At 38.1% G+C, this 20,000-nt stretch overlaps 1 protein-coding gene across 1 annotated transcript in view; it reads right to left on the bottom strand.

The window, feature by feature from the left end:
* plcb1 (phospholipase C beta 1) overlaps positions 1–20,000 on the bottom strand; it is a gene marked incomplete at both ends in the record, with an annotated part of 64,838 nt that overhangs the window by 29,387 nt on the left and 15,451 nt on the right. The window contains 7 exons of the mRNA XM_084446492.1: positions 220–324; positions 706–805; positions 1,003–1,167; positions 1,426–1,580; positions 2,010–2,134; positions 19,099–19,183; positions 19,322–19,418. Coding sequence (XP_084302618.1) covers positions 220–324; positions 706–805; positions 1,003–1,167; positions 1,426–1,580; positions 2,010–2,134; positions 19,099–19,183; positions 19,322–19,418 — 832 coding nt within the window. The remainder of the gene's footprint in view (positions 1–219; positions 325–705; positions 806–1,002; positions 1,168–1,425; positions 1,581–2,009; positions 2,135–19,098; positions 19,184–19,321; positions 19,419–20,000) is intronic.

Genomic DNA, 20,000 nt, shown 5'->3' with positions numbered 1-20,000 from the left:
TGTGTGTGTGTCTGTTCTGGTGTTCTAGGTGCAGCAAGTGAGACTTAAGACCACAGACCTAAGGCCCCAAACCCTAGTACCCAACTCACAAACAGTAATACCAGTCCCAGACCCTGGTCCCAGACCCATATTTGGTTTGGTTAGGGTTAGGGTTAGGGTTAGGGTTAGGGTTAGGGTTAGGGTCAGGGTCAGGGTCAGGGACGAGTGTAAAGAGCTGACCTGCAAAGGTGTCGGGGACATAGTCCTTCACTTCTATGTAGACGAAGATAGCAGGTAAAATCAGGGACTGGTTCCTCTCATTCCTGAGGCCGATGTAGCGATAACCTGGACAGACAGCCTGATCAGAGCAGCTAGAACAGGCAGGTCAGAATGGACATGAGCAGCTCAGCCTGTAGTCAGAGAGGTCAGGGACAGACGTGACCCCCACTCACCTGACCTGTAGTCAGAGAGGTCAGGGACAGACCCCCCACTCACCTGACCTGTAGTCAGAGAGGTCAGGGACAGACGTGACCCCCACTCACCTGACCTGTAGTCAGAGAGGTCAGGGACAGACGTGACCCCCACTCACCTGACCTGTAGTCAGAGAGGTCAGGGACAGACGTGACCCCCACTCACCTGACCTGTAGTCAGAGAGGTCAGGGACAGACGTGACCCCCACTCACCTGACCTGTAGTCAGAGAGGTCAGGGACAGACCCCCCACTCACCTGGACGGACTGCAGAGACGGGGATGATCTGCTGACCAATGAACTTCCCTCCTTCCTCAAATGCAGCGATTCTCAGAGACGCCAACGTGGGAAGAACAACCTGTTCAAACAGTTAGAGAACAGTTAGAACATCTGCAGGAGAACATCTGCAGGAAGAGATCTAGTTGGAGATATCCTACCACCTGTCCTAACTGTGGTAGAAATAACCTTATAGCAGATTATAGCAATATGTGTAACTATATTATTTAGGGCCACAGAACAGAGTAGATCACAACACAGCTGGCTGTGTGACATCACCTTCTTGAAGATGATTGGCTCCTCGTCCCAGACAGGGTTGATGGCGTTGTTCTGGGAGGTCTTGGTCTTCAGAGCTTTCCTCCGCGTGTCGACCGGCAAACCGAACATGTCGATCTCAATGTACACACCCACCTTCTTATCGCTCAGGAACTGGCCAGAGATGACCTGTGGGTCACACACACTGGTCAGAACCAGGGATGACATGTGGGTCACACACACACTGCTCAGAACCAGGGATGACATGTGGGTCACACACACACTGGTCAGAACCAGGGTGCAGGACAGAGATATAGGCATAAATGTCCTGCTCACACACACGTGCGCGCGCACAGAGCCTCAGCAGGCATTCATGGACGCAGGTCTGTGCTCTCCGAGCACCATTTCTAGTTCTAACCTTGGTTGGCGTTGGAGTGTATTTCTAACCTTGACAGAGAGCGTGTTGGCCACGATGCCGTCCACAGTGGTTTCTGTAAACGGGTCAAAGTGTTTGTCTGGTCGTCTCATAAACTCTGGCTTCAGTCTGTAGCCGCTCTTCCCATTGTACTCAAACATTCCCAGGTTTAACTGCATGGACAGGTCTGGGACAGGGGGACAGAGGGACAGGGGGACAGAGACACAGAGACACAGGGGGACAGAGGGACAGGGGGACAGAGGGACAGGGGGACAGAGGGACAGCGGGACAGAGGGACAGGGGGACAGAGAGGAGGAGACAGGAGAGGAGATGAAAGGAGAGAAGACGGGAGAGGAGATGAAGAGCTGTTACATACATGTGTACCGTAGTGAGATCAGAGAGATTTGTTTGTTACAGAATACGCAGCAACAGTATCCAGTTGAGGTTAGCTCAGGTCAGTTGAGGTTAGCTCAGGTCAGTTGAGGTTAGCTCAGGTCAGTTGAGGTTAGCTCAGGTCAGTTGAGGTTAGCTCAGGTCAGTTGAGGTTAGCTCAGGTCAGGTGAGGTTAGCTCAGGTAATGATCATGCTTATGATGGGGTCAGGGGTTATAGTTCACCTATAGTTTGAAAGTTGAGAGCCACCAGCTGACAGCCTGCGTTCCAGAACAGCTGAGGCATGTAGTTGGAGGAGTCCACTCTGGTGCCCTTGGGGTAGATCCGGCTGAGCTGGAACTTGTTGTATCTGACATGAATTTATGAGGAACAGTCTTGATACTATTTCTATTACCAACACCACTACTACTATTACCAACACCACTACTACTATTACGAACACCACTACTACTATTACCACTACTTATATTACCAACACCACTACTTATATTACCAACACCACTACTTCTATTACCAACACCACTACTACTATTACCACTACTTCTATTACCAACACCACTACTTCTATTACCAATACCACTACTACTATTACCAACACCACTACTACTATTACCACTACTTCTATTACCAACACCACTACTTCTATTACCAACACCACTACTTCTATTACCAACACCACTACTACTATTACCAATACCACTACTTCTATTACCAACACCACTACTTCTATTACCAATACCACTACTACTATTACCAACACCACTACTTCTATTACCACTACTTCTATTACCAACACCACTACTTCTATTACCAACACCACTACTTCTATTACCAACACCACTACTACTATTACCAATACCACTACTTCTATTACCAACACCACTACTTCTATTACCAATACCACTACTACTATTACCAACACCACTACTACTATTACCACTACTTCTATTACCAACACCACTACTTCTATTACCAATACCACTACTACTATTACCAACACCACTACTACTATTACCAATACCACTACTATTATTACCAACACCACTACTTCTATTACCAATACCACTACTACTATTACCAATACCACTACTTCTATTACCAACACCACTACTACTATTACCAATACCACTACTACTATTACCAACACCACTACTACTATTACCAATACCACTACTTCTATTACCAACACCACTACTTCTATTACCAACACCACTACTTCTATTACCAACACCACTACTTCTATTACCAACACCACTACTACTATTACCAACACCACTACTTCTATTACCAACACCACTACTACTATTACCACTACTTCTATTACCAACACCACTACTTCTATTACCAATACCACTACTACTATTACCAATACCACTACTACTATTACCAATACCACTACTTCTATTACCAATACCACTACTACTATTACCAACACCACTACTTCTATTACCAACACCACTACTACTATTACCAATACCACTACTACTATTACCAACACCACTACTTCTATTACCAATACCACTACTACTATTACCAATACCACTACTACTATTACCAATACCACTACTACTATTACCAACACCACTACTTCTATTACAAACACCACTACTACTATTACCAATACCACTACTACTATTACCAACACCACTACTTCTATTACCAATACCACTACTACTATTACCAATACCACTACTACTATTACCAATACCACTACTACTATTACCAACACCACTACTTCTATTACCAACACCACTACTTCTATTACCAACACCACTACTACTATTACCCGTACCACTACTACTATTACCAACACCACTACTACTATTACCAACACCACTACTTCTATTACCAACACCACTACTTCTATTACCAACACCACTACTACTATTACCAATACCACTACTTCTATTACCAACACCACTACTTCTATTACCAATACCACTACTACTATTACCAATACCACTACTACTATTACCAACACCACTACTACTATTACCAATACCACTACTACTATTACCAACACCACTACTACTATTACCAACACCACTACTACTATTACCCATACCACTACTACTATTACCAACACCACTACTTCTATTACCAACACCACTACTTCTATTACCAACACCACTACTACTATTACCAATACCACTACTTCTATTACCAACACCACTACTACTATTACCAACACCACTACTACTATTACCAATACCACTACTACTATTACCAACACCACTACTACTATTACCAATACCACTACTACTATTACCAACACCACTACTACTATTACCAACACCACTACTTATATTACCAATACCACTACTACTATTACCAACACCACTACTACTATTACCAACACCACTACTACTATTACCAACACCACTACTTCTATTACCAACACCACTACTTCTATTACCAATACCACTACTACTATTACCAATACCACTACTACTATTACCAACACCACTACTACTATTACCAATACCACTACTACTATTACCAACACCACTACTACTTTTACCAATACCACTACTACTATTACCAATACCACTACTACTATTACCAATACCACTACTACTATTACCAACACCACTACTTCTATTACCAACACCACTACTACTATTACCAATACCACTACTACTATTACCAACACCACTACTTCTATTACCAACACCACTACTTCTATTACCAATACCACTACTTATATTACCAACACCACTACTTCTATTACCAACACCACTACTTCTATTACCAACACCACTACTACTATTACCAATACCACTACTTCTATTACCAACACCACTACTTCTATTACCAATACCACTACTACTATTACCAATACCACTACTACTATTACCAACACCACTACTACTATTACCAATACCACTACTACTATTACCAACACCACTACTACTATTACCAACACCACTACTACTATTACCCATACCACTACTACTATTACCAACACCACTACTTCTATTACCAACACCACTACTTCTATTACCAACACCACTACTACTATTACCAATACCACTACTTCTATTACCAACACCACTACTACTATTACCAACACCACTACTACTATTACCAATACCACTACTACTATTACCAACACCACTACTACTATTACCAATACCACTACTACTATTACCAACACCACTACTACTATTACCAACACCACTACTTATATTACCAATACCACTACTACTATTACCAACACCACTACTACTATTACCAACACCACTACTACTATTACCAACACCACTACTTCTATTACCAACACCACTACTTCTATTACCAATACCACTACTACTATTACCAATACCACTACTACTATTACCAACACCACTACTACTATTACCAATACCACTACTACTATTACCAACACCACTACTACTTTTACCAATACCACTACTACTATTACCAATACCACTACTACTATTACCAATACCACTACTACTATTACCAACACCACTACTTCTATTACCAACACCACTACTACTATTACCAATACCACTACTACTATTACCAACACCACTACTTCTATTACCAACACCACTACTTCTATTACCAATACCACTACTTATATTACCAACACCACTACTTCTATTACCAACACCACTACTTCTATTACCAACACCACTACTTCTATTACCAACACCACTACTTATGTTACCAACACCACTACTACTATTACCACTACTTCTATTACCAACACCACTACTTCTATTACCAATACCACTACTACTATTACCAATACCACTACTACTATTACCAATACCACTACTACTATTACCAACACCACTACTTCTATTACCAACACCACTACTTCTATTACAAATACCACTACTACTATTACCAATACCACTACTACTATTACCAATACCACTACTACTATTACCAACACCACTACTACTATTACCAATACCACTACTACTATTACCAATACCACTACTTCTATTACCAACACCACTACTACTATTACCAATACCACTACTACTATTACCAACACCACTACTACTATTACCAATACCACTACTTCTATTACCAACACCACTACTTCTATTACCAACACCACTACTTCTATTACCAACACCACTACTTCTATTACCAACACCACTACTTCTATTAACAACACCACTACTACTATTACCACTACTTCTATTACCAACACCACTACTTCTATTACCAATACCACTACTACTATTACCAATACCACTACTACTATTACCAATACCACTACTTCTATTACCAATACCACTACTACTATTACCAACACCACTACTTCTATTACCAACACCACTACTACTATTACCAATACCACTACTACTATTACCAACACCACTACTTCTATTACCAATACCACTACTACTATTACCAATACCACTACTACTATTACCAATACCACTACTACTATTACCAACACCACTACTTCTATTACAAACACCACTACTACTATTACCAATACCACTACTACTATTACCAACACCACTACTTCTATTACCAATACCACTACTACTATTACCAATACCACTACTACTATTACCAATACCACTACTACTATTACCAACACCACTACTACTATTACCAATACCACTACTACTATTACCAATACCACTACTACTATTACCAATACCACTACTACTATTACCAACACCACTACTACTATTACCAACACCACTACTACTATTACCAACACCACTACTACTATTACCCGTACCACTACTACTATTACCAACACCACTACTTCTATTACCAACACCACTACTTCTATTACCAACACCACTACTACTATTACCCGTACCACTACTACTATTACCAACACCACTACTTCTATTACCAACACCACTACTTCTATTACCAACACCACTACTACTATTACCAATACCACTACTTCTATTACCAACACCACTACTTCTATTACCAATACCACTACTACTATTACCAATACCACTACTACTATTACCAACACAACTACTACTATTACCAATACCACTACTACTATTACCAACACCACTACTACTATTACCAACACCACTACTACTATTACCAACACCACTACTACTATTACCCATACCACTACTACTATTACCAACACCACTACTTCTATTACCAACACCACTACTTCTATTACCAACACCACTACTACTATTACCAATACCACTACTTCTATTACCAACACCACTACTTCTATTACCAATACCACTACTACTATTACCAATACCACTACTACTATTACCAACACCACTACTACTATTACCAATACCACTACTACTATTACCAACACCACTACTACTATTACCAACACCACTACTACTATTACCAATACCACTACTACTATTACCAACACCACTACTACTATTACCAATACCACTACTATTATTACCAATACCACTACTATTATTACCAACACCACTACTTCTATTACCAACACCACTACTACTATTACCCGTACCACTACTACTATTACCAACACCACTACTTCTATTACCAACACCACTACTTCTATTACCAATACCACTACTACTATTACCAATACCACTACTACTATTACCAACACCACTACTACTTTTACCAATACCACTACTACTATTACCAATACCACTACTACTATTACCAATACCACTACTACTATTACCAACACCACTACTTCTATTACCAACACCACTACTACTATTACCAACACCACTACTACTATTACCAACACCACTTCTTCTATTACCAACACCACTACTACTATTACCAACACCACTACTACTATTACCAACACCACTTCTTCTATTACCAATACCACTACTACTATTACCAACACCACTACTACTATTACCCGTACCACTACTACTATTACCAACACCACTACTTCTATAACCAATACCACTACTACTATTACCAACACCACTACTACTATTACCAACACCACTACTACTATTACCAACACCACTACTTCTATTACCAATACCACTACTTCTATTACCAACACCACTACTTCTATTACCAACACCACTACTACTTTTACCAACACCACTACTACAATTACCCGTACCACTACTACTATTACCAACACCACTACTTCTATTACCAACACCACTACTACTATTACCAACACCACTACTACTATTACCAACACCACTACTACTATTACCAATACCACTACTATTATTACCAACACCACTACTTCTATTACCAACACCACTACTTCTATTACCAATACCACTACTACTATTACCAATACCACTACTACTATTACCAAAACCACTACTACTATTACCAATACCACTACTACTATTACCAACACCACTACTTCTATTACCAACACCACTACTTCTATTACCAACACCACTACTTCTATTACCAACACCACTACTTCTATTACCAACACCACTACTACTATTACCACTACTTCTATTACCAACACCACTACTTCTATTACCAATACCACTACTACTATTACCAATACCACTACTACTATTACCAATACCACTACTACTATTACCAACACCACTACTTCTATTACCAACACCACTACTTCTATTACAAATACCACTACTACTATTACCAATACCACTACTACTATTACCAATACCACTACTACTATTACCAACACCACTACTACTATTACCAATACCACTACTACTATTACCAATACCACTACTTCTATTACCAACACCACTACTACTATTACCAATACCACTACTACTATTACCAACACCACTACTACTATTACCAATACCACTACTTCTATTACCAACACCACTACTTCTATTACCAACACCACTACTTCTATTACCAACACCACTACTTCTATTACCAACACCACTACTACTATTACCAACACCACTACTTCTATTACCAACACCACTACTACTATTACCACTACTTCTATTACCAACACCACTACTTCTATTACCAATACCACTACTACTATTACCAATACCACTACTACTATTACCAATACCACTACTTCTATTACCAATACCACTACTACTATTACCAACACCACTACTTCTATTACCAACACCACTACTACTATTACCAATACCACTACTACTATTACCAACACCACTACTTCTATTACCAATACCACTACTACTATTACCAATACCACTACTACTATTACCAATACCACTACTACTATTACCAACACCACTACTTCTATTACAAACACCACTACTACTATTACCAATACCACTACTACTATTACCAATACCACTACTACTATTACCAATACCACTACTACTATTACCAACACCACTACTACTATTACCAATACCACTACTACTATTACCAATACCACTACTTCTATTACCAACACCACTACTACTATTACCAATACCACTACTACTATTACCAACACCACTACTACTATTACCAATACCACTACTTCTATTACCAACACCACTACTTCTATTACCAACACCACTACTTCTATTACCAACACCACTACTTCTATTACCAACACCACTACTTCTATTAACAACACCACTACTACTATTACCACTACTTCTATTACCAACACCACTACTTCTATTACCAATACCACTACTACTATTACCAATACCACTACTACTATTACCAATACCACTACTTCTATTACCAATACCACTACTACTATTACCAACACCACTACTTCTATTACCAACACCACTACTACTATTACCAATACCACTACTACTATTACCAACACCACTACTTCTATTACCAATACCACTACTACTATTACCAATACCACTACTACTATTACCAATACCACTACTACTATTACCAACACCACTACTTCTATTACAAACACCACTACTACTATTACCAATACCACTACTACTATTACCAACACCACTACTTCTATTACCAATACCACTACTACTATTACCAATACCACTACTACTATTACCAATACCACTACTACTATTACCAACACCACTACTACTATTACCAATACCACTACTACTATTACCAATACCACTACTACTATTACCAATACCACTACTACTATTACCAACACCACTACTACTATTACCAACACCACTACTACTATTACCAACACCACTACTACTATTACCCGTACCACTACTACTATTACCAACACCACTACTTCTATTACCAACACCACTACTTCTATTACCAACACCACTACTACTATTACCCGTACCACTACTACTATTACCAACACCACTACTTCTATTACCAACACCACTACTTCTATTACCAACACCACTACTACTATTACCAATACCACTACTTCTATTACCAACACCACTACTTCTATTACCAATACCACTACTACTATTACCAATACCACTACTACTATTACCAACACAACTACTACTATTACCAATACCACTACTACTATTACCAACACCACTACTACTATTACCAACACCACTACTACTATTACCAACACCACTACTACTATTACCCATACCACTACTACTATTACCAACACCACTACTTCTATTACCAACACCACTACTTCTATTACCAACACCACTACTACTATTACCAATACCACTACTTCTATTACCAACACCACTACTTCTATTACCAATACCACTACTACTATTACCAATACCACTACTACTATTACCAACACCACTACTACTATTACCAATACCACTACTACTATTACCAACACCACTACTACTATTACCAACACCACTACTACTATTACCAATACCACTACTACTATTACCAACACCACTACTACTATTACCAATACCACTACTATTATTACCAATACCACTACTATTATTACCAACACCACTACTTCTATTACCAACACCACTACTACTATTACCCGTACCACTACTACTATTACCAACACCACTACTTCTATTACCAACACCACTACTTCTATTACCAATACCACTACTACTATTACCAATACCACTACTACTATTACCAACACCACTACTACTTTTACCAATACCACTACTACTATTACCAATACCACTACTACTATTACCAATACCACTACTACTATTACCAACACCACTACTTCTATTACCAACACCACTACTACTATTACCAACACCACTACTACTATTACCAACACCACTTCTTCTATTACCAACACCACTACTACTATTACCAACACCACTACTACTATTACCAACACCACTTCTTCTATTACCAATACCACTACTACTATTACCAACACCACTACTACTATTACCCGTACCACTACTACTATTACCAACACCACTACTTCTATAACCAATACCACTACTACTATTACCAACACCACTACTACTATTACCAACACCACTACTACTATTACCAACACCACTACTTCTATTACCAATACCACTACTTCTATTACCAACACCACTACTTCTATTACCAACACCACTACTACTTTTACCAACACCACTACTACAATTACCCGTACCACTACTACTATTACCAACACCACTACTTCTATTACCAACACCACTACTACTATTACCAACACCACTACTACTATTACCAACACCACTACTACTATTACCAATACCACTACTATTATTACCAACACCACTACTTCTATTACCAACACCACTACTTCTATTACCAATACCACTACTACTATTACCAATACCACTACTACTATTACCAAAACCACTACTACTATTACCAATACCACTACTACTATTACCAACACCACTACTTCTATTACCAACACCACTACTTCTATTACCAACACCACTACTTCTATTACCAACACCACTACTTCTATTACCAACACCACTACTACTATTACCACTACTTCTATTACCAACACCACTACTTCTATTACCAATACCACTACTACTATTACCAATACCACTACTACTATTACCAATACCACTACTACTATTACCAACACCACTACTTCTATTACCAACACCACTACTTCTATTACAAATACCACTACTACTATTACCAATACCACTACTACTATTACCAATACCACTACTACTATTACCAACACCACTACTACTATTACCAATACCACTACTACTATTACCAATACCACTACTTCTATTACCAACACCACTACTACTATTACCAATACCACTACTACTATTACCAACACCACTACTACTATTACCAATACCACTACTTCTATTACCAACACCACTACTTCTATTACCAACACCACTACTTCTATTACCAACACCACTACTTCTATTACCAACACCACTACTACTATTACCAACACCACTACTTCTATTACCAACACCACTACTACTATTACCACTACTTCTATTACCAACACCACTACTTCTATTACCAATACCACTACTACTATTACCAATACCACTACTACTATTACCAATACCACTACTTCTATTACCAATACCACTACTACTATTACCAACACCACTACTTCTATTACCAACACCACTACTACTATTACCAATACCACTACTACTATTACCAACACCACTACTTCTATTACCAATACCACTACTACTATTACCAATACCACTACTACTATTACCAATACCACTACTACTATTACCAACACCACTACTTCTATTACAAACACCACTACTACTATTACCAATACCACTACTACTATTACCAACACCACTACTTCTATTACCAATACCACTACTACTATTACCAATACCACTACTACTATTACCAATACCACTACTACTATTACCAACACCACTACTTCTATTACCAACACCACTACTTCTATTACCAACACCACTACTACTATTACCCGTACCACTACTACTATTACCAACACCACTACTACTATTACCAACACCACTACTTCTATTACCAACACCACTACTTCTATTACCAACACCACTACTACTATTACCAATACCACTACTTCTATTACCAACACCACTACTTCTATTACCAATACCACTACTACTATTACCAATACCACTACTACTATTACCAACACCACTACTACTATTACCAATACCACTACTACTATTACCAACACCACTACTACTATTACCAACACCACTACTACTATTACCCATACCACTACTACTATTACCAACACCACTACTTCTATTACCAACACCACTACTTCTATTACCAACACCACTACTACTATTACCAATACCACTACTTCTATTACCAACACCACTACTACTATTACCAACACCACTACTACTATTACCAATACCACTACTACTATTACCAACACCACTACTACTATTACCAATACCACTACTACTATTACCAACACCACTACTACTATTACCAACACCACTACTTATATTACCAATACCACTACTACTATTACCAACACCACTACTACTATTACCAACACCACTACTACTATTACCAACACCACTACTTCTATTACCAACACCACTACTTCTATTACCAATACCACTACTACTATTACCAATACCACTACTACTATTACCAACACCACTACTACTATTACCAATACCACTACTACTATTACCAACACCACTACTACTTTTACCAATACCACTACTACTATTACCAATACCACTACTACTATTACCAATACCACTACTACTATTACCAACACCACTACTTCTATTACCAACACCACTACTACTATTACCAATACCACTACTACTATTACCAACACCACTACTTCTATTACCAACACCACTACTTCTATTACCAATACCACTACTTATATTACCAACACCACTACTTCTATTACCAACACCACTACTTCTATTACCAACACCACTACTTCTATTACCAACACCACTACTTATGTTACCAACACCACTACTACTATTACCACTACTTCTATTACCAACACCACTACTTCTATTACCAATACCACTACTACTATTACCAATACCACTACTACTATTACCAATACCACTACTACTATTACCAACACCACTACTTCTATTACCAACACCACTACTTCTATTACAAATACCACTACTACTATTACCAATACCACTACTACTATTACCAATACCACTACTACTATTACCAACACCACTACTACTATTACCAATACCACTACTACTATTACCAATACCACTACTTCTATTACCAACACCACTACTACTATTACCAATACCACTACTACTATTACCAACACCACTACTACTATTACCAATACCACTACTTCTATTACCAACACCACTACTTCTATTACCAACACCACTACTTCTATTACCAACACCACTACTTCTATTACCAACACCACTACTTCTATTAACAACACCACTACTACTATTACCACTACTTCTATTACCAACACCACTACTTCTATTACCAATACCACTACTACTATTACCAATACCACTACTACTATTACCAATACCACTACTTCTATTACCAATACCACTACTACTATTACCAACACCACTACTTCTATTACCAACACCACTACTACTATTACCAATACCACTACTACTATTACCAACACCACTACTTCTATTACCAATACCACTACTACTATTACCAATACCACTACTACTATTACCAATACCACTACTACTATTACCAACACCACTACTTCTATTACAAACACCACTACTACTATTACCAATACCACTACTACTATTACCAACACCACTACTTCTATTACCAATACCACTACTACTATTACCAATACCACTACTACTATTACCAATACCACTACTACTATTACCAACACCACTACTACTATTACCAATACCACTACTACTATTACCAATACCACTACTACTATTACCAATACCACTACTACTATTACCAACACCACTACTACTATTACCAACACCACTACTACTATTACCAACACCACTACTACTATTACCCGTACCACTACTACTATTACCAACACCACTACTTCTATTACCAACACCACTACTTCTATTACCAACACCACTACTACTATTACCCGTACCACTACTACTATTACCAACACCACTACTTCTATTACCAACACCACTACTTCTATTACCAACACCACTACTACTATTACCAATACCACTACTTCTATTACCAACACCACTACTTCTATTACCAATACCACTACTACTATTACCAATACCACTACTACTATTACCAACACCACTACTACTATTACCAATACCACTACTACTATTACCAACACCACTACTACTATTACCAACACCACTACTACTATTACCAACACCACTACTACTATTACCCATACCACTACTACTATTACCAACACCACTACTTCTATTACCAACACCACTACTTCTATTACCAACACCACTACTACTATTACCAATACCACTACTTCTATTACCAACACCACTACTTCTATTACCAATACCACTACTACTATTACCAATACCACTACTACTATTACCAACACCACTACTACTATTACCAATACCACTACTACTATTACCAACACCACTACTACTATTACCAACACCACTACTACTATTACCAATACCACTACTACTATTACCAACACCACTACTACTATTACCAATACCACTACTATTATTACCAATACCACTACTATTATTACCAACACCACTACTTCTATTACCAACACCACTACTACTATTACCCGTACCACTACTACTATTACCAACACCACTACTTCTATTACCAACACCACTACTTCTATTACCAATACCACTACTACTATTACCAATACCACTACTACTATTACCAACACCACTACTACTTTTACCAATACCACTACTACTATTACCAATACCACTACTACTATTACCAATACCACTACTACTATTACCAACACCACTACTTCTATTACCAACACCACTACTACTATTACCAACACCACTACTACTATTACCAACACCACTTCTTCTATTACCAACACCACTACTACTATTACCAACACCACTACTACTATTACCAACACCACTTCTTCTATTACCAATACCACTACTACTATTACCAACACCACTACTACTATTACCCGTACCACTACTACTATTACCAACACCACTACTTCTATAACCAATACCACTACTACTATTACCAACACCACTACTACTATTACCAACACCACTACTACTATTACCAACACCACTACTTCTATTACCAATACCACTACTTCTATTACCAACACCACTACTTCTATTACCAACACCACTACTACTTTTACCAACACCACTACTACAATTACCCGTACCACTACTACTATTACCAACACCACTACTTCTATTACCAACACCACTACTACTATTACCAACACCACTACTACTATTACCAACACCACTTCTTCTATTACCAACACCACTACTTCTATTACCAACACCACTACTACTATTACCAACACCACTACTACTATTACCAACACCACTTCTTCTATTACCAACACCACTACTACTATTACCAACACCACTACTACTATTACCAACACCACTTCTTCTATTACCAATACCACTACTACTATTACCAACACCACTACTACTATTACCCGTACCACTACTACTATTACCAACACCACTACTTCTATAACCAATACCACTACTACTATTACCAACACCACTACTACTATTACCAACACCACTACTACTATTACCAACACCACTACTTCTATTACCAATACCACTACTTCTATTACCAACACCACTACTTCTATTACCAACACCACTACTACTTTTACCAACACCACTACTACAATTACCCGTACCACTACTACTATTACCAACACCACTACTTCTATTACCAACACCACTACTACTATTACCAACACCACTACTACTATTACCAACACCACTTCTTCTATTACCAACACCACTACTACTATTACCAACACCACTACTACTATTACCAACACCACTTCTTCTATTACCAATACCACTACTACTATTACCAACACCACTACTACTATTACCCGTACCACTACTACTATTACCAACACCACTACTTCTATAACCAATACCACTACTACTATTACCAACACCACTACTACAATTACCCGTACCACTACTACTATTACCAACACCACTACTTCTATTACCAACACCACTACTTCTATTACCAATACCACTACTACTATTACCAATACCACTACTACTATTACCCACACCACTACTACTATTACCAATACCACTACTACTATTACCAACACCACTACTACTTTTACCAATACCACTACTACTATTACCAATACCACTACTACTATTACCAATACCACTACTACTATTACCAACACCACTACTTCTATTACCAATACCACTACTACTATTACCAATACCACTACTACTATTACCAATACCACTACTACTATTACCAACACCACTACTTCTATTACCACTACTTCTATTACCAACACCACTACTTCTATTACCAATACCACTACTACTATTACCAACACCACTACTTCTATTACCAATACCACTACTACTATTACCAATACCACTACTACTATTACCAATACCACTACTACTATTACCCACACCACTACTACTATTACCAATACCACTACTACTATTACCAACACCACTACTACTATTACCAACACCACTACTACTATTACCAATACCACTACTTCTATTACCAACACCACTACTTCTATTACCAATACCACTACTACTATTACCAACACCACTACTTCTATTACCACTACTTCTATTACCAACACCACTACTTCTATTACCAATACCACTACTACTATTACCAACACCACTACTACTATTACCAATACCACTACTACTATTACCAATACCACTACTACTATTACCAACACCACTACTTCTATTACCACTACTTCTATTACCTACACCACTACTTCTATTACCAATACCACTACTACTATTACCAACACCACTACTACTATTACCACTACTTATATTACCAATACCACTACTTCTATTACCAATACCACTACTACTATTACCAACACCACTACTACTATTACCACTACTTATATTACCAACACCACTACTTATATTACCAACACCACTACTTCTATTACCAACACCACTACTACTATTACCACTACTTCTATTACCAACACCACTACTTCTATTACCAATACCACTACTACTATTACCAACACCACTACTACTATTACCACTACTTCTATTACCAACACCACTACTTCTATTACCAACACCACTACTTCTATTACCAACACCACTACTACTATTACCAATACCACTACTTCTATTACCAACACCACTACTTCTATTACCAATACCACTACTACTATAACCAACACCACTACTTCTATTACCACTACTTCTATTACCAACACCACTACTTCTATTACCAATACCACTACTACTATTACCAACACCACTACTACTATTACCAATACCACTACTACTATTACCAATACCACTACTACTATTACCAACACCACTACTTCTATTACCACTACTTCTATTACCAACACCACTACTTCTATTACCAATACCACTACTACTATTACCAACACCACTACTACTATTACCACTACTTATATTACCAACACCACTACTTCTATTACCAATACCACTACTACTATTACCAACACCACTACTACTATTACCACTAGTTATATTACCAACACCACTACTTATATTACCAACACCACTACTTCTATTACCAACACCACTACTACTATTACCACTACTTATATTACCAACACCACTACTTCTATTACCAATACCACTACTACTATTACCAACACCACTACTACTATTACCACTACTTCTATTACCAACACCACTACGTCTATTACCAACACCACTACTTCTATTACCAACACCACTACTACTATTACCACTACTTCTATTACCAACACCACTACTTCTATTACCAATACCACTACTACTATTACCAATACCACTACTTCTATTACCAACACCACTACTTCTATTACCAATACCACTACTTCTATTACCAACACCACTACTTCTATTACCAATACCACTACTTCTATTACCAATACCACTACTTCTATTACCAATACCACTACTTCTATTACCAACACCACTACTACTATTACCAATACCACTACTACTATTACCAATACCACTACTACTATTACCAATACCACTACTACTATTACCAACACCACTACTACTATTACCAACACCACTACTTCTATTACCAACACCACTACTTCTATTACCAACACCACTACTTCTATTACCAATACCCCTACTACTACTACTACTACTACTACTACTACTACTACTATTACTACTACTACTACTACTACTACTACTACTACTACTACTACTGTAGTACTACTACTACTACTACTAATAATAATAATAATAATAATAATAATAATAATAATAATAATATTACTACTACTTCTACTACTACTACTGCTACTACTACTACTACTACTAATAATAATAATAATAATAATAATAATAATAATAATAATAATTGTAATACTAGCACTCCTGAGATGTGGAAGTATATGTGGAAGGATACTCTACGAACTCCACCGGTGACTTGGTCAGCAGCTCCAGGGCTTTGGTCTCCACAAAGGAGGACATCTGAAAGCTGTGAGCCACCTCTGAAACACACACACACACACACACACACACACACACACTCAGGAACTATCACACACACAAGCACTGTTGAGGTGTGTGTGTGTGTGTGTGAGTGAGAGAGAGAGAGAGAGAGAGAGAGAGAGAGACAGAGAACTAACTTTTGGAAGCCTCAAAGGAGTTAAACTTAGTGGGTTGGACATAGTTGACCAGAGTAGACATTTCTTCAGTAGCAACAGCTTCTCTCGCTGCAGATCCCTGGAAGAATCAAGAGAACAGAACATGATACCACAGATCCCTGAAGAATCAAGAGCAACAGAACATGATACCACAGATCCCTGAAGAATCAAGAGAACAGAACATGATACCACAGATCCCTGGAAGAATCAAGAGAACAGAACATGATACCACAGATCCCTGAAGAATCAAGAGAACAGAACATGATACCAAAGATCCCTGAAGAATCAAGAGAACAGAACATGATACCACAGATCCCTGAAGAATCAAGAGAACAGAACATGATACCACAGATCCCTGAAGAATCAAGAGAACAGAACATGATACCACCCCATCCACTGGGCAAAAGGGTCTGTGGGGAACATCCAAACTGGATATTTGTCATATCCAGGGCATATCAGAACTCAGGAATGGGAACATCAGTATGTGTTAGGACTCGTATATTCCTATCTTCTCTACATGATCAATATACAGAGTCCTACGGCCTGGATCACACTAGCGCGGATGTCCATGGCTACTTTTTAGAACGGGGAAAACTATCCGCGATTACACACGAAATTGAGTGTAAATAAAAGCACATATCACACTACCATTGACGTCCAC

Source organism: Borostomias antarcticus (genome assembly GCF_949987555.1).
Source record: "Borostomias antarcticus genome assembly, chromosome: 12".
NCBI classification, from domain to species: Eukaryota; Metazoa; Chordata; class Actinopteri; order Stomiiformes; family Stomiidae; genus Borostomias; species Borostomias antarcticus.
Note: the sequence above shows the minus strand (reverse complement) of the source record. Positions and strands in the feature narration are given on the sequence as shown.